This window comes from Octopus sinensis, linkage group LG1, assembly GCF_006345805.1.
Source record: "Octopus sinensis linkage group LG1, ASM634580v1, whole genome shotgun sequence".
NCBI lineage: Eukaryota > Metazoa > Mollusca > Cephalopoda > Octopoda > Octopodidae > Octopus > Octopus sinensis.
Window position 1 is genome coordinate 195,165,806 of NC_042997.1, and position 19,123 is coordinate 195,184,928.

The following is a 19,123-nucleotide window of genomic DNA, read 5'->3' on the forward strand; positions in this document are numbered from 1 at the left end:
GCCTGGGTTTGAACTGGGTTCTATAGACATGCTTTAACGAAAGCTAAGGCATACCTCACTCCCAGCTGTACTTGTTACGAGTATGACTACGGATGGCAGTGGTCTTATCTCTGTTCATCATACAATAAATAAATAATAAATGCACCCTTTTAAAGCCTAGCCATAGGCCTGGGTTCCCGGTTTCTATGGCGTATGTGTTCCCCAGCTGGATGGGACGCCAGTCTATCACAACGTTACTCATTTTTGCCAGCTGAGTGGACTGGAGCAACGTGAAATGAAGTGTTTTGCTCAAGAACACAACGTGTCGCTCGGTCCAGGAATGGAAACCACAATCTTATGATCATGATGCTGACACCCTAACCACTAAGCCACATTTTGAGGCATATCTTTTAAATTTCTTTTACTTGTTTCAGTCACTGGACTGTGGTCATGCTGGGGCAACCATCTTGAACACTTTGGAGGAATTTAGTCAAACGAATCAACCACAGTACTTATGTCTTTTATAAGTCTGGCATTTTTAAGTTACTTTTGTTGAACTGCTCAGTTATGGGGATGTGAACAAACCAACACTGGTTGTCAAGTGGTGGGAGTGTGGGATAACACGCGCGCACGCACAATCGGTTTCCACAGCTTTATTCATTCACAAGGCTGTGGTCGACCCAAGGCTATAGTAGAAGACCCTTGCCCAAGGTGTCATACAGTGGGATTGAACCTAAAACCACATGATTGCAATATGAGTTTCTTACCACTCAGCTATATGTGTGTTTAAGGTTCCTTATGAGATGCTCCATACCTGCTGCCTATATTTTCCTCCCACTCCCAGGCCTTTTGAAATCAACATCCCTCATTCACCCTCACTATTTATCTACCTCTTCCCAAACCTCACACTGTCAGCCCTATCCTCAACCTTTCTAGTACTTGTACCACACCAAAGGCACTCTGTTAAGGGTGGGGTGATGGAGGTCAAGCAGTCACATTCAGAAGCCGTGACAACTTCCCTTGTGCTGGTGCTATGGAAGTATGCCCCCTGTATGCTCCACGAAGCGGTTGGTGTTAGGCAGGGCATCTGGCCATAGAAACCAAGCCTAAAAAGGCTTGGTTTTTATGGTGAGCACCTTGGTTTGTAAGGCAGCGAGCTGGCAGAAATTTTAGCGTGCCGGACGAAATGCTTAGCGGTATTTCGTCTGAGTTCAAATTCCACTGAGGTCGACTTTGCCTTTCATCCTTTCGGGGTCTAAATTAAGTACGAGTTACGCACTGGGGTCGATGTAATTGACTTAATACCTATGTCTGTTCTTGTTTGTCCCCTCTATGTTTAGCCCCTTGTGGGTAATAAAGAAATAGGTATTTTGTCTTCTGTTACGTTCTGAGTTCAAATTCTACCAAGGTCGACTTTACCTTTCATCCTTCTGGGGTCGATAAATTAAGTACCGGTTACACACTGATTTTGATGCAATCGACTTAATCCCTTTGTCTGTCCTTGTTTGTCCCCTCTGTATTTAGCCCCTTGTGGGCAATAAAGAAATAAGAAACCAAGCCTAAAAATGAAGCTTATATAATGGGCTTCTCCAACCTTGCCAAAACAGCTGAGGGATCTCCATGTTTTCAAGAAGCAACTTAATTTTTTTTTATTGCCCACAAGGGGATAAACATAGAGGGGACAAACAAGGATAGACAAAGGGATTAAGTCGATTACATGGACCCCAGTGCGTAACTGGTACTTAATTTATCGACCCGGAAAGGATGAAAGAAGCAACTTGACCTCCTACTGTCCAAGGCCCCACATGAACCTACAGGCAAGAGACTCAAGAGAGCAACAATGTTGAACTCCCTCCTTCACTAAAAACCAGTCGCATAAGAATGGCCGTTGAGAAAAGTGATAACACTGGCAGTGCCCCAGCATGGCCACAGCGTTTGGGCTGAAATGCACAATGACAACTGGTACGACCATGAAAGAATGACGACAATGACGATGATGATTTTAATGTAAACAACTCAGGACATAAGTGATTGTTCTTCTCCAGAGGGCTTGCAGAATTACAGTTATTTAGTGAAAGGCGTAGTTAGTCCTCAACCTACACCTCCTAATTGTAGTTATTTTCACATAATAATGTAAGCAATGTTCTGTCAGTTTCTCCTCCCTCTGTCTTGCCACCACCACCACCACCAGTTGGTTGCTAGTTAAACTATGTTATCTTGTGGTTTATTTTGAGTTTTATTCTCATAGCAATAACCTCCTGATATATAATACTCTCTGAATATTCCCCCACCTGCTGCCACTTGGCCTACCTGAGAGGCTTCTCTGCATATTTTATTCTTTTGTTGGTTTTTCTCAGTGAACTCTAGCCAAGGACACTACTTTCAAATATTTGACTATAAAACTGACTGTGTCTCACCCATAGATTTTTCCACAGATATCTACTAGTTTTAATAAGGATTTCAAATAAAGTTTTACTCTTCACCTAGTCTTTTTCCTAGTTGCTCTCATAACTGGACACAAAAACCACAAGGTTTCCGTCTACCAAATCCACTCACAAGGCTTTGGTCAGCCCAAAGCTATAGTAGAAGACACTTGCCCAAGATGTCACGCAGTGGTAATGAACCCAGAACCATGTGGTTGGTAAGCAAGCTACTTACCACACAGCCCCTCCTGCACCTGTTCAATGATATTGTTAACATTAATTTCACCTAAAATATCTACTTCTATACTTAGTATTAAGTAGAATTAAGGCATTACGAATATTATTTTAGCAAGTTTAAAATGATTTATTGAATAAATTTACTCTTTAGTATTTCAAGATATTTTAATGTAATTTTGCTAAATCATCATCATCATCGTTTAACGTCCGCTTTCCATGCTAGCATAGGTTGGACGGTTTTGACTGAGGGTTGGCAAACCTGATGGCTGCACCAGGCTCCAATCTTGATCTGGCAGAGTTTCTACAGCTGGATGCCCTTCCTAACGCCAACCACTCCGATAGTGTAGTGGGTGCTTTTTACGTGCCACCAGCACGGGGGCCAGTCAGGCAGTACAAAATGAGATGTCAGTGTTATTTTCATTTTTTGCGTAATTTATATGACAGCTTATTCACCACACCCTGTATGTATGTGTATATGTATGTCCTCATATACATGTATGTATGCGTGCATGTGAGGCCATATATTTTTTTTTTATTTCATCATTAATCTTTTCTATCTGCCTTTCTATTTGCAGATGTTTTTTCACACTGGCTACTCTGAATACATTTTATTCAAAGATTTACATACAAATTCAGTATGGCGTAAGTATATGCTCCAATTTTTGATTCACACCATTTTCTTAATAAATTCAATACAAATTAACTTTAGATCACCTCTTCCCTTCCAATAAAGCAAGACTTTCTGACTTTCCTTGCTATTTTTATCTTTGTTTTCCTCAAAAATTATAACAAAGCATTCGTTTTTTTCTTTACTGTATTTTCTAGCCTAGAAGTCAACTAAGTATATTGTGTAGACACGTAGTATAAACATTTAAATATCATTTTTTTTCCAAATCCTGTTGCATTTTACATGGAATTTTTGGTTCCTCTAAAGTCATCTGGTGTATAAGTTGACCTAACTTTTTGGTCTGGAAAATTCAACTTGCATGCCGAAAACTATGGTACTTATATTCTTTACTGACATACATCAGTGAAAGAGATGCATGCATGCACATGTGTGTGTGTGTGTGTGCAGAGATGATTGTGTGGTTAAGAAGTTTGCTTCTTAATCGCATGGTTTCGGTTTCAGTCCCACTGCTTGGCACTTTGGGCAAGTATCTTCTAAAATAGCCTCACTTCAACCAAACCCCTTGTGGGTGGATTTGGCAGATGGAAATTGAAAGAAGCTAGGTGTAAATATATGTAACCGCATGTGGATCGTTGGTGATTTTTTTTTCCTTCATCTTCCTGTTCTCTTGGACTTTCCTCCGTCTCCTGTTTCTGACAAAGAGCTTTGCTCGAAATGTTAAACCATCTTCCTTTCCTTCCCTGAGCGTCTGCTAATACTTTGCATGTACCACGTCCTTGTGTTGTTGTTTGTTTTTTTCTTTGTTTTTTTGGGGGATTAATTATATCTGTCTGTCTGTCTGTATGTATGTATGTATGTATGTATGTATGTATGTATGTATGCATGCATGCATGTATATGTTTGTGTCTCCTCTTGACATCATGGTATAGTTAAAAATGAATCTCCATCATACAAGCAGTCCCTCATTTCCAATCTTCTCTGAAAATATGTCTGGTCATGAGGATATAATACCTTCCTGGAAAAACAGGTGAAGGGTATCTGGGAGTAGAAAATCTGCCTCGGCTAATTCCATCTGACCTATGTTAAAATTGACTTTGAAATGATAACGATGAATATATATATATATATATATATATATTATATATATATATATATAATAGGCTCAGGAGTGACTGTGTGGTGAGAAGCTTGCTTCCCAACCACATGGTACCTTGGTCAAGTGTCTTCTACTCAGGTCGACCAAAGCCTTGTGAGTGGATTTGTCAGACAGAAACTGAAGGAAGCCTGTCGTGTGTGTGTGTGTATATATATATATATATATATATATATATATATTTATATAAATAGATGAATGCATTTGTGTGTCTGTGTTTGTCAATGTTGGTGTGTTTACATCCCTGTAGCTTAGCAGTTCAGCAAAAGAGACCGATAGTATTAATGCTAGGCTTACAAAGAATAAGTCCTGGGATCAATTTGTTCGGCTAAAGGTAATGACTGAAACAAATTAAAGAATATATATACAGATATGGGTATGTGGATACTGAGTTCACTTTGTACCTATGTGCACCTTGGCTTAATGTAGCTTCAGGTTGGCTAGTGCTTTGTGAGAAAAATTTATGAAATGGAAACTGTGCAGAAGCCCTCGTGTGTGAGCATGCAAGTACCCCGGTTTCCGAGAGTCTTCTCATTGCTACTGCTTGAGTCAAAGTGATGTTCTTATTTCCTGCATAAATAAAAAGGCTTGCACCTTACTCGTTTCAACTTGCAGAGACACGAAAACAAAAGTGCACCTTGGCTGTAGAATATTCCCTCAAAAAGTCTCATCCAACCCATGCCAGGATGGAAAACAATGGACACAAAAACAAGCAATGAGAATCAATATAATGATGTATATATTTGTTCCTAATACATTCTGGCAGATTTGAATATGTATCTGTTAACATCATCATTATCATCATTTAGCATCCATTGTCCATGCTGGCATGGGTTGAACAGTTTGACTGGGGCTGGCAAGCTGGAAGGCTGCACCAGACTCCAGTCTGATTTAGTTTCTACGGCTGGATACCCTTCCTAATGCCAACCACTCCAAGAGTGTAATGGATGCTTTTATGTGTCACCGGCAAGGGTACCATTTGCGTGACACCGATATCTGCCATGACTGTGATTTTGCTCAGCTTGATGGATCTTCTTCTCAAGCACGACATAATGCCAAAGATCTTGATCATTGCCTCTGTGAGGCTCAACACTCGAAAGGAGCTCAGCCATTTTACCTCTGTGAGGCCCAATGCTCAAATGTTGCTTCAAAGGTCTTGGTCATTGCCTCCACGAGGCCCAACTCTGTTGTATTTTATTTATAGAGAACAACTTCTTTCATATGATGTGCGTTGACGCCCCAATCAACTCACTGATATAGAGAGACTTTGAAACACTGGTGTTTCAACTTGGTTGTACCTCTTCAGCAAAGCTGGCCCTGAATAGAGTAGACTTGTGATCAACAATGTTCCACTCATGACCATCTCATCATTTTTTATCTCAAGGACTACACTGTCTAATGTGACTTTGTTTTCTTTTTTTCTTTAAAGATGGTAAGATGTAATTTGGGGGATATTTTGTTATTTCTAGCAGGCTGAGGAACCATACAGCTGTTACCTTGTTGGCTAATGATAATGATATTTGTTTTCATTTTTGATTCCTGGTGTTTTAGGTGCACATGACCAGTGTTGACACCCCAATCAATTCACTGAGACATAGAAAGACTTTGAAACACTGGTGTTTCAACTTGGTTGTGCCTCTTCAGAAAAGCTGGCCCTTAATAGAGTAGACTTGTGATCAACAATGTTCCACTAATGACCATCTCATCATTTTTTATCTCAAGGACTATACTGTCTAATGTGACTTTTTTTCTTTTTTTCTATTTTTTTTTTAAAGATGGTAGGATGTAATTTGGGGGATATTTGTTTTTATTTTTGATTCCCGATGTTCTACGTGCACATGACCAATTGTCTTTATTGTTTTGTCTTTTCCAGAAATGGTCATTGCTTGTCTTATCATTTTCATCCTTGCCATGTGGTACGAAGGTCTAAAGGTATTCCGGGAGCAAATGCTGAGGAAATCTAATGTGAAAACTCGCTATCACAGCATGACAATAGAACCAAGTTCATCTAGGGATACAATAGTTACAGAAGAACATAAAACAGTCGAGTGAGTTTTAAGTTCAAAAAACAAATATTTGAGAATGTATGTTTTTGAATGTTGTTTGTTTGTTTTTTTTTTGTTTAAAATTGTTTTTGTTTTTTTTCTTAATTTTTTGAGCCTTGACTACAAAGTATGTTTTGTTTTGTTTTTTATTTTATTTTCCTCTCATGTGAGAAAATCTTATCCAAGCAATGATTTATAGTCTAGTAACACAGAAGGGCTACACTCATCTGGTGATTTGCTCAACATCAAACATTACAGATTTAGTATGATTATAGTTAGCTTGTTATTATGGATGTGTAAGTCATAACCACATAGATTTGGGTCCATTTCAGTTGCATACCATCTACTAAAGATCTGGGTCAACCATAGCCTTAAAATGGATCTGGTTGTCAGAAATTGAATGAATCTTTGTGTGTATGTGTGTGTGTGTGTGTTCATCTTTCCTTGTTTTGACTTCATGTACTAATTAACTACAAGTGTTCCCATCACACAAGTGTGTCTGATATCATTTGTTTGTACTCTTCCATGAAAAAATGTTACAATTTTATGCTATCGTAAGAAGTTTTCTTTCCGTGTTAGTAGGAGGAAGGATATATATATACATATATATATATATATATCCTTCTGAAGGTGGATGAGCTTTATACTGTACTCTACCATGTTTCTTAACAAAATATAACCCAACTGGGGTGGCAAGCTGGCAGAAACGTTAGCACACTGGGCGAAATGCTTAGCGGTATTTCATGTCTTTACATTCTCAGTTCAAATTCTGCCAAGGTCGACTTTGCCTTTCATCCTTTCATGGTTGATAAATTAAGTATCAGTTACATACTGGGGTCGATCTAACCGACTGCTCCCTTCCCCAAAATTTCGGGCTTTGTGCCTTGAGTGGAAAAGAATATAACCTAACTATATATAGTTCTATATTTAAGCGATGAGGAATTATGTACATTATTTACATTATTTGCATACGCGATATGCTCATGGGCATATGGCGTAGTGGTTAAGAGCACGGGCTACTAAGCCCAAGATTCCGAGTTCAATTCCAAGTAGTGACCTGAACAATAATAATAATAACATCGAAAAATACCTTAGGAATGAGAACCCAGGTTCGAAATTTCCCCAAGACACCTGAAGAAGGCTGGAGGGTATATCAGCCGAAACGTTATGTTAACAACAAACAAGATGAGGACAAATATCCGTCGAATGTAAATAATCTAACTATATATATATATATATATATATATATATATATATATACATGTTTATTTACTTATTTATAATGGTATAGAGTTATATTTTGGGTGGAAAAGTAAGGCACGAGATATAGGGTTGGCGAAAGCGATGTGGTGGACAACGAAAAACCTGGCTGACGACAGTCAAGCCTGATCTCGAACCCAACCTAGGCCCCCGTGTCTACGGCGTTCGCTGCTGGAATAAGGAGTGGTTGGAGATCACGTGGTGATTAGCCTCAAATTGCCAGGCCTGGTCGGCGTTTGTGAGAGATGCAGCATTGAGGATGAATGAAGCCAGCTCAACCCACCCCGGGTGAATGCTGTGAAGAGAGAAGAGAGAGAGAAAGCATGAGATATAGCATTTGTTGTATATAAGGGGGAACAGTAAGACATGGGATGTAGTGTATTATATTTTGTTTGTAGAACAGTCAGATGTTAATGCTATCTGAAAGAACCTATTATACAACTGTACTATGATTGTTTTATGGAACTGTACTATAGATTCTTCATAGAACTGTCACATAGTTGTGTTATAGAACTATATTCTAGTTGGGTTTTTTTTTTTTATGGTATGTTTACTGCTTTTAGGTTTATGGTTCTTTTATTCTTTCATTCTTTTACTTGTTTCAGTCATTTTGACTTTGACCATGCTGGAGCACCGCCTTCAGTCAAGCAAATCGATCCCAGGACTTATTCTTTGTAAGCCTAGTATTTATTCTATCGGTCTCTTTTGCTGAACCACTAAGTTACGGGGAAGCAAACGCACCAGTATTGGTTGTCAAGCAATGTGTGTGTATATATACACACACACAAACATATATATACATATATATATATATATATATATATGACTGGCTTCTTTCTGTTTCTGTCTACCAAATCCATTCACAAGGCTTTGGTCGGCCCGAGGCTATAGTAGAAGACACTTGCCCAAGGTGCCACGCAGTGGGACTGAACCTGGAAGCATGTGGTTGAGAAGCAATCTACTTCCCCACTTTATAGTTACCTGATTTGGGGTTCTACTACCCTGTGTGGCACCTCTGGCAAGTGTCTTCTGCCAGATTCAATCCCACTGTGTGGTACCTTGGACAAGTGTCTTCTATTATAGCCTCGAGCTGACCAAAGCCTTGTAAATGGATTTGGTAGACAGAAACTGAAAGAAGCCCATTGTGTGCCTGTGTCTGTCCCCACCACTCACTACCACTTGAAAACCGGTGTAGGTGTGTTAACATCCCTGTGACTTAGCAGGGTCACAATAACAAGTCCTAAAGTTGATTCATTTGACTAAAAACCTTGAAGGTTGAGCTCCAGCATGACCACAGCCTAATGACTGAAACAAACTGAGCTTCAAGTGGTGGTCTTGTTGTCATTTTCCCCCATCATTCAATTGTCCATTGGTTTTGTGCCTTTGAAGAAATGTGGAATAAAGTATCCCCTTTCCTGAAAAATAGGGTCAGGGTTAGTGACAGGAAAGGCATTCAGCTGTAAAGCAATGCTTCAGTAATATAGTGACAGGCAGAATGCTTAATGGTATATTGTCTGTCTTTACGTGCTGAGTTCTAATTCTGCTGAGGTTGACTTTGCCTTTCATCCTTTTGGGGTCAATAAAATAAATACCAATTGAGTACTGGGCTCGTGTAATTGACTTAGTTACTCACTCTATTAAACTTGCTGAGCCTTGTGCCAAAGTTTGAAACCTATATCTGTCTCTGATTATTAAAAGAAGAAGAAAATATAACCTATGGTAAGGGCAGAGGAACCTGCCCAGGCCAATGACCTCATGTTTGGGGCCAAGGCATGTCTGAGATAGAGGTATATGGTTGTGGTTAACAGCTTGGAGAGGAATGGGTGCTGCCAAGCTAACTTGCCCATGATACATTTATGATGATGACTACCTGACTGGAATCCATGCTGGATTGGTTGTTGCCCAGGTTACCATATAAAAGAGTAGACAGGCCTCAATTTTGCCAAATCATAAAGGGTAGCAAAAGACTAAGAGAAGTCATGAAGTCTGGTTGTGACGCCATCAACAATTGCTCCAACAACCTTGCCATCAAAGGATAGGAAGGAAGGAAGGAAGGACAAATGGAAAAGGTGTGTGTGTGTGTGTGAGTGCATGAGAGAGTAATGTATATTTTTACATATCTTTTGTCTTGACAGCTGTGTGGGAAATATTGGTGTCATGTTTACGTTTCTCATGTCATCTGGCTTGACAGCTTCACACCTGTAGCAGCAGCAGGTGCAATAAAAATGCATTAATAGCAAAAAGGGTGTCTGGCCAGAGAATACTATCTCAATAAGTCTCATCCAATCCGTGCCAGCATGGGAAAAACAAACATAAAAATGATGATGATGATGATGATTGTGGTGGTAGTAGTGGTGGTGATAATAGTGATGATACTGATTCCAGGTATGATGATGATGATGATGAATGTGGTGGTAGCAGTGATGATTATGGTGGTGATGATGATAGTCATTGAAATTTCTGTTCCAGTATTCTTTGATGACCAAGGCAGCGAGCTGGCAGAATCGTTAGCACGCCGGGCGAAATGCTTAGCAGTATTTCATCTGTCTTTACGTTCCGAGTTCAAATTCTGCCAAGGTCGACTTTGCCTTTCATCAATTTCAGGGTCGATAAATTAAGTACCAGTTGTGTGCTAAGGTTAATCTAATCGACTGGCCCCCTCCCCAAAAATTTTGGACCATGTGCCTAAAGTAGAAAAGAACATTCTTTGATGACCAGTGTATGTTTAGAATTACATAAAGGAACTTCTACATCCATATATTAACTTTGAATAAGCTGTTCACAATGCCATACCATAGAACTCTTGTGCCTATAGTTACTTACCACACAGCTACTTTTGCGCCTATAGCTACTTACACAGCCACTCTTGTGCCTATAGCTACTTACTACACAGCCATTCTTGTGCCTATAGCTACTTACCACACAGCGATACCACAGTTGATACCATCTCTGGCAAGGGCTTTGAAATAAAACCAAGAAGTTCCAGACACCCAGCTGAGTACTTGACAGACACTGACTTTGCTGATGACATCGCTCTTATCAGTGATTCTCTCTCCAATGCCCAGTTTCTTTTAAAATCTCTTGAACAAGCCTCAAATTGTGTAGGTCTTTACCTCAATGAGGCCAAGACTGAATACATAAACAAGTGCCTGTCCAACAGTGATTGCATCATCCATACTCTCAACAATGCGCCCTTAAATATGGTTTCTGATTACAAATATCTTGGGTCATACATATCATCATCTGGAAAAGACTTTCTAACTAGAAAGGGTATGGCCTGGTCATCAAATCTAAGTAGAGACTTCAAACTTGAAATCTTCAAAGCCGCAGTCGAACCAATTCTACTATATGGCTCAGAAACCTGGACGTTATCAAAGAAGCTTGAGAGGCAGTTGGATGGAACCTACACTCGCCTCCTTATGAGAGCTCAAAATCTCTCGTGGAAGCGCCATCCAACCAAAATGCAAATATATGGGAAACTACCACCTGTGTCATCTCTTGTGAAAGGTAAGAGAGTCCAGTTTGCTTCTCCTCTGGAAGCCATCTACTCACAATACCAGAGGGCGCACACTCTCCTACCCTGTTGTAATCTCCAGGGATACAGGCATCCAGCAACAGGACCTCCGTAATGCCATGATGGACCATGAAGTCTGGCGGAGCATGGTAAATTCCATTGTCTCGACCACGGTCGAACAATGATGATGACCACACAGCCACTCCTGTGCCTATAGCTATTTACCACACAGCCACTCCTGTGCCTATAGCTACTTACCACACAGCCACTCCTGCTTAGTGGTACTTTGTCCATGTCTTTATGTTCTAAGTTCAAATTCTGCTGTGGTGGACTTTGCCTTTCATCCTTTCAGGGTTGATAAAATTAAGTACCAATTGAGCACGGGGCTCAATGTAATCAACTTACCCCCACCTACCAAACTTACTAGCCTTGTGTCAAAATTTGAAACCTATATCTGTTTCTGATTATGAAACAAAAAAAAGCAAATTGTTCCAACAGCTGTTATAGTCACACCAATAAGTGGAAGAAAGGTAAGCTACTTAGCTACAGAACAGAAAACGCTGCAGCAAGATCTGGATTAGCTGTAGTATTTTAATAACTAATTCTTCTTTTAATGACCCTTGAATACTTAGAAATCTAAGAAATACCAAAAACCCATACACATTGTCTGCAATTTTCCTTGAAGCCTATGAAGTTCTTGTACATCATTATCAACAGTTTTTTTTTTCTGTTGTTTTATTTTCTGAAATCTTTTAGGTCATTCAGTGTAAATCACCAACAAAAATCTAGCAGTGCGGAACCTTCTGTAAGGTAGTACTACATTAGATGGCTTTTGTTTTGGCACTCGCCTACTCCTCCTCTGGGCTTTTATCAACTTTTTTATTTTCTTTTAAATACCTTCTTGTGTCTCATTTGTTTCTCCTTGTTTTTTTATGTGGGCAACATTATCATCATCATCACCACCACAACAACAACAATCATTAGCATCCTCATCATCATCCTTCATCGTCATCATTATCCTCATCATGTTTTTCTCATTATTATTGTTTGCTTAAACATGCTGGTATGGGTTTGACAGGTTTGTAAATTTACGTTTGCTATTCTATTTGTCAGTATTTTCATTGGCCTACCTTTTGCTATAATTAACATATACACCTCCCCTCTAGCAGTTTTATTACAAATTATTTTAACTCCTCGTTCCCTTGTCCTCATATCAGTACACCTGCTTGTTTTTCCACAGGGTGTGGCACAAAAAAATTTTTTTTTAACTCTCACAAGTTACAGGTTGACAAACACTTCAGCAGCAAACACGTGGTGTACACCAGTTCAAAAACGTTGATGGTAATAGAAGAAATAACAGTAAGACATTGTCTGCATGAAGACACCATAACCACCTGCCTAATTTCATTAGCTGATAGCAATCTTGAAACAACAAGAGTGGGAAGTTTTTCTGCTACACCCTGAATATGCAATATTCAAAACCTCAAATTCCCAGATTTTCTTGAAGAGGAATGCTTTGGCACAGATGCGGCGGGGAGGTCAGCAGACAAAGGAAAACAGGAAGGTCATGCAATATGTTAAATTTAGTACAGAATCTTGAGAAGGAGATCAGGTGATGATTTTAATTGTAAGATAGGTGCAGGAGTGGTTGTGTGGTAAGCAGCTTGCTTACCAACCACATGGCTCCGGGTTCAGTCCCACTTTGTGGCACCTTGGGCAAGTGTCTTCTACTATAGCCTCGGGCCGACCACAGCCTTGTGAGTGGATTTGGTAGACAGAAACTGAAAGAAGCCTGTTATATATATGTGTGTATGTGTGTGTGTGTGTGTATATGTTTGTGTGTCTGTGTTTGTCCCTCCAACATTGCTTGACAACCGATGCTGGTGTGTTTACGTCCCCGTAACTTAGCGGTTCGGCAAAAGAGACTGATAGAATAAGTACTAGGCTTACAAAGAATAAGTCCTGGGGTCGATTTGCTTGACTAAATGCGGTGCCCCAGCATGGCCGCAGTCAAATGACTGAAACAATTCAAAGAGTAAAAGAGTATGTATAAAATATCTTTGATGTAGATTGTGTCTTGACATGGAACTTGAAGGTGAACCATGACACATCTTCACCACCATCTTGTTTCACCACGCATCTCCCTTCAGCAATATGCTTTTTTTTTTCTGTCCCTCTGTCACACTTCAGCCTCTCATCACCTTGCATATGTTTCCTTCTTGAGCCATGCCAGGCTCATGATGGCCGGTTTCCCGGTTTCAATGGCATATATATTCCCCACCTGGACGGAACGCTAGTCCCTCGCAGTATTACTCATTTTTGCCTACTGAACGGCCTGGAGCAACATGAAATAAAATGTTTTGCTCAAGAACACAATGCATCGCCTGGTCCAGGAATCGAAATCACAATCTCACGATCATGAGTCCAACACCTCTAACCACTAATCCATGTGCCTCCATCCTTGCATAAAGCCACCTCTATCAATACTACTCCTGACACTCATCTGAAAGGTGGGGGCTTGTCTTGCAAGTTATTTTGGTGCCCTCACTAGTGCTGGTGCCACATAAAAATCACCCAGTACATTCAGTAAAGGGGTTGGTGTTAGGAAGGGCATCCAGCCATAGACACCATGCCCAAATTGACATTGGATTTTGCTGCAGTCCTCTGGCAGGCCAGCTCCTCTCAAACTGTTCAATCCATGCCAGCATGGACAACAGACATTAAACTTTGATGATGATGTAGTGTATCAAGAGAAGTTGATACAAAAGATGAGGATTAAAACATACAGAAAACAAAGAAGCCAGCTTGGATGACGTTGAGTCGCTCCTCAAATTCACAATACGTATCTTTCTTTACATCCACATTTGTTGAATTTTCATCATCACTTAAGGTACAGGCATGGCTATGTTGTATGAAGTTCGCTTATCAACCACATGATTTTGGGTTCAGTCCCACTGCCTGGCACCTTGAGCAAGTGTTTTGTACTATAATAGCCCAGGGTTGACCAAAGCCTTGTGAGCGGATTCGATAGATGGAAACTGAATGAAACTCACTGCATACATATGTATATGTGTGTGTGTGTAAGCATATATGTATGTTACTGACTCCTTGCCTTGATAGTTGTAAACAAATGTCCCCGTCATGCAAGCAGTGTCTCGTTATTTCCAATCTTCTGTGGAAACATGTTTGGCCATGTGAAATATTACCTTGCTTGAAAACAGGCGAGGGTTGGTGACAGGAAGGGTATCCAGCTGTTGAAAACATGCCACAACAAATTCCATCCAACCCATACAAGCATGGAAAAGGGGACATTAAAGTGATGATGATGAGGAGGAGGAGGATTGTGATTGACAGTGCTATCTTTATTGTTTATTCCATGCAGCATCTGAGACTTCCCATCTATGTAGTCTTAGGTTCAATCCCAGTGCGTGGCACCTTGGGCAAGTGTCTTTTACTATAGCCTCGGCCTAACCAAAACCTTGTGAGTGGATTTGGTAGGTGGAAACTAAAAGAAGCCCATCGGGTTTATATGAGGTCTAATGATGGCTTTGCTGGCCAAAACTTCGAAGTCACTGTCAGTATTATTCTTTAACAAGAATAGTTTTGACAAATTTGGACTCTATCAAATGTATTGAGAAATTCTTCATTTTAATGTAAAATTGTTTTTATCAAAACATAAAAACAAACATTGATATTTATCATCATCATCATTTGACATCCATTTTCCATGCTGGCATGGGTTGGATGGTTTGACCAGAGCTGTTTTGCTTGGTTTCTGTGCCTGGATGCCCTTCCTAATGCCAACTACTTTACAGAGTGTACATTATATATATATATATATATATATATATATATACACAGCCCTCAGTCAAAGTCGTCCAACCCATGCTAGCATGGAAAGCGGACGTTAAACGATGATGATGATATAAAATACAAAATAGGACAAGAACGCAACACATCCGGACAGTTAGGTGATACAAAAATGGGACAACAAAACATCCATATAGACAATACAAAGAAAACAAGGACGGGTTTTCTTTCCTCAGTCAAGTACCAGATTATCTTCGCAATTTCGGTTGATTATACTTGAGATTGCTCCAATCTGGCCAGCCCCAAGGAAAAACTAAGCTAATAGCATTAGATTCCTTGGAAGAAAGCAGCGAATGTATACAAAAACAAGGACGGAAAAAAACGGACATGCAAACACACACACATATATAATTTGTGGGTGTGTTTTTGTGTATACCCTTATCTTCACATCATGTGATGGTTGTAAATGCATTTCACTGTCTTACTAGCAATGTTGTTTGTTTCTGGTCTACCATGAAAACATGTTTGGCCATGGGGAAATATTATCTTGCTTGGAAATTGATGAGGGTTGGCCACAGGAAGAATTATCCAGCTGTAGAAAATCTGCCTCAACATCATCCATCTAACCCATGCAGGCATGGAAAAGTGACATTGAATGATGGTAACAATCTCGTCTGTTATATTTACTCAATTGCCCCTATCTTACCAGAAGGTAATTTTTGCTTCTCTTTTCTATAACAGTCCACCCCTATCAAATAAATTACTAATAAATATTTCAGTTCTGTGTTGCTTTTCCTATTGCATGGCATGGCTTTGACTCAAAGAGAAAAACATTTTTTTTCATTTTATTTTAGTTGCAATAATCTAAACGTTTGAATCATTTGGTTTATTATGACTCTTTCTTCATACATTATGGATGTGACGATTTAACTAATGTTCATCTTTTGTGGAACGAAAATATTATCAACTAATTAATGAGTATTTGATGTTCTCTCAGACTATAAGAGGAAGTTCTGATTAGCATCAGTTCAAATTACAGACAATCGTGTCGAAGATTAATTGTTATTTTTGAAACGTTTGATGAGGAAACTGTAAGTTTAAGTTACAACTACCAATGTAACTGTCAATGGAAAGTTATACTACAGACCAAAGTATCAATGTTTCAAATAGATATCATCCTTATCATCATTATTTAATGCTCTCCTTCCATGCCACACACACACACACAAAGAGTGATTAATGTATCCTAGTAATGTGTTGTGCATACCAACTAGCTATAAATAGTTGATACGCTTCAGTGAATATAAGGAGTAATAATATTGTGTAATTGATGAAGCTTCAGAAGAGGAGAGAGAAGCATCACACTTCAACAGAGAAGTGTGTGTATACAAACATACATACATATATGTATGTATATACAAACATCCATATGTGTGTGTGTGAGAAAATGAGATGACAAAGGAATAAACAATTATCTTATCAACTTCATTGGCTGACAGCTGTTTCTGCTACGTGATGCAATAGACTCATTGTTGAGTGCCTGAGTAACTCTTTACAGCTTTCATGATAAAGCCTGGTCCCTCACCAGATTCTCTCAAACCATGCAACCCATGCCAGTATGGAAAATAGACATTAAATGATGATGATGATGATGAAAGGGTGATAATTACATATAGGTTTCACTCTGTAGTTCCACTGTCAAAGGTGTCTCTCACTGTGAAACTTGTCAGTAATTGTTGCTATCTGTTACTGGTTTCAGTCATTGGACTGCAGCCATATTGGGGCACACTGCATTGGAAGGTTTAGTCAAGCAAATCAACCGAGTACCTATTATATCAGTCTCTTTAAGATTTACATATTGTCTCTACATTTTGTGTATTTCTACATCATTATCTGATGTAGAAATACATATTACATATACGATGTTGTCATTTATCTGTTATATATTGGCCATTTGCAATACATACAAAAGCTAACTTGTCATCTCTCTTATATACACCAGCCATGCATACAACACCTACACATTAATCTCGCTTTTATACATTGACCAATGTCTGTAGTCTCCTAAATCCCTTTTCACTTCAATTACCTTCAGTGTTCCTTGTTAGCTGAAGTTCTCTTTAAAGGTGATGCTTTAACCCTTTTTTTACCATACAGGTGCAGGCACAGGTGTGTGGTTTGAGGAACTTGCTTCCAAACCAGGTGGGCTTGGGTCTAATCCAATTGTGTAACACTTTGGGCAAGTGTCTTTTTGTATAGCCCCAGGCTGACCAAAGCCTTGTGAGTGGATTTGATAGACAGAAACTGAAAGAAGCCTGTCATATATTTGTGTGTGTATGTGTGTGTGTGTGTGTACCCTTGGCTTGACGTCATGTGATGGTTGTAGGTCAGCATCTTTGTCATGCAAATGAGGTTGTCTATTTTCAGTCTTCTGTGAAAAACGTCTGGTCATGAGAAAATATCTTGCTTGGAAACAGGCGTGGGTTGGTGTCAGGAAGGTCATCCAACCCGAGAAAACCTGCTTCAACAAATTTTGTCTGACCCATACAAGCATGGAAAAGTTGACATTAAAGGATGATACTCTTTTACTCTTTTACTTGTTTCAGTCATTTGACTGCGGCCATGCTGGAGCACCACCTTTTAGTACTTATTCTATCGGTCTCTTTTTGCCAAACCGCTAAGTGACGGGGACCTAAGTGACGGTTGTCAAGCAATGCTAGGGGGACAAACACAGACACACAAACACACGCATACATATATATATACATATATACGACAGGCTTCTTTCAGTTTCCGTCTACCAAATCCACTCACAAGGCATTGGTCAGCCCGGGGCTATAGCAGAAGACACTTGCCCAAGATGCCACGCAGTGGGACTGAACCCGCAACCGTGTGGTTGGTTAGCAAGCTACTTACCACACAGCCACTCCTGATAATTTTTCTTGAAATATGTTGCCTAATTTTGAAAATAATTAAAAAATTTTTTAAATAACTTAGTCATTATATAATTGGTGATTAGAACATAATAAAATAAGGTATTTTGGTGAAAGGTTCAAATTTAGATGAATTTAAAATAGGAATTTTGTGTCAGAGAAGGTTGATCTTAGGTGAGTTTGGTCTAAAATCGGTTAATAATTAACTGGAGCTAATCAGTATTCTGTTGTTAGTCTCATTAATTTTAGATTTTGTTGACTTAAAAATCTTTCATTAACAAAAGTGTTAATGAATATAGATCTGTATTGAACTGGTCCCAGCATGGGTGTGTGGTAAGAAGTTTGCTTCCCAGTTTCATAGGTTTGGGTTCAGTCCCACTGCCTGGCACCGCAGGCAAGTGTCTTTTACTGTAGCTCTGAGCTGACCAAAGTTTTGCAAGTGGATTTGGTACATGGAAACTGAAAAAAGCTCTTCACACGTATATATATATATATATATATGTATATGTGTATATGTATATGTATATATATATATATGTATGTATATGTATATATATATATATGTATGTATATGTATATATATATATATGTATGTATATGTATATATATATATATGTATGTATATGTATATATATATATATGTATGTATATATATGTATATATATATAATATTATATATATATAGTGTATATATATATTATGTATATATATATGTGTATATATATATGTGTATATATATATGTGTATATATATATGTGTATATATATATGTGTATATATATATTATGTATATATATATATGTGTATATATATATGTGTTATATATATATGTGTATATATATAATGTATATATATATGTGTATATATATATGATATATATATATGTATATTATATATATATATGTATTATATATATGTGTATATATATATATGTGTATATATATATTGTGTATATATAATATGTGTATATATATATATGTATATATATATAGATGTATATATATATATATGTATTATATATATATATATGTATATATATATATATATGTATCTATATATATGTGTATATATATATGTGTTGTATATATATGGTGTATATATATGTGTGTTATATATGTGTGTATATATATGTGTGTATATAT

At 38.5% G+C, this 19,123-nt stretch overlaps 1 protein-coding gene across 5 annotated transcripts in view; it reads left to right on the forward strand.

Annotated features, from left to right (window-relative positions):
- Nucleotides 1-19,123, forward strand: part of LOC115216115 (high affinity copper uptake protein 1) — a 106,127-nt gene that overhangs the window by 72,801 nt on the left and 14,203 nt on the right. For 4 of the 5 annotated variants that reach the window (XM_029785346.2, XM_036508192.1, XM_029785348.2 and 1 more), the window contains 3 exons: nt 3,215-3,281; nt 6,294-6,468; nt 11,996-12,049. In XM_029785346.2, the coding sequence (XP_029641206.1) occupies nt 3,215-3,281; nt 6,294-6,468; nt 11,996-12,049 (296 nt within the window). The remainder of the gene's footprint in view (nt 1-3,214; nt 3,282-6,293; nt 6,469-11,995; nt 12,050-19,123) is intronic. The other variant, XM_029785361.2, reaches the window with a different exon arrangement.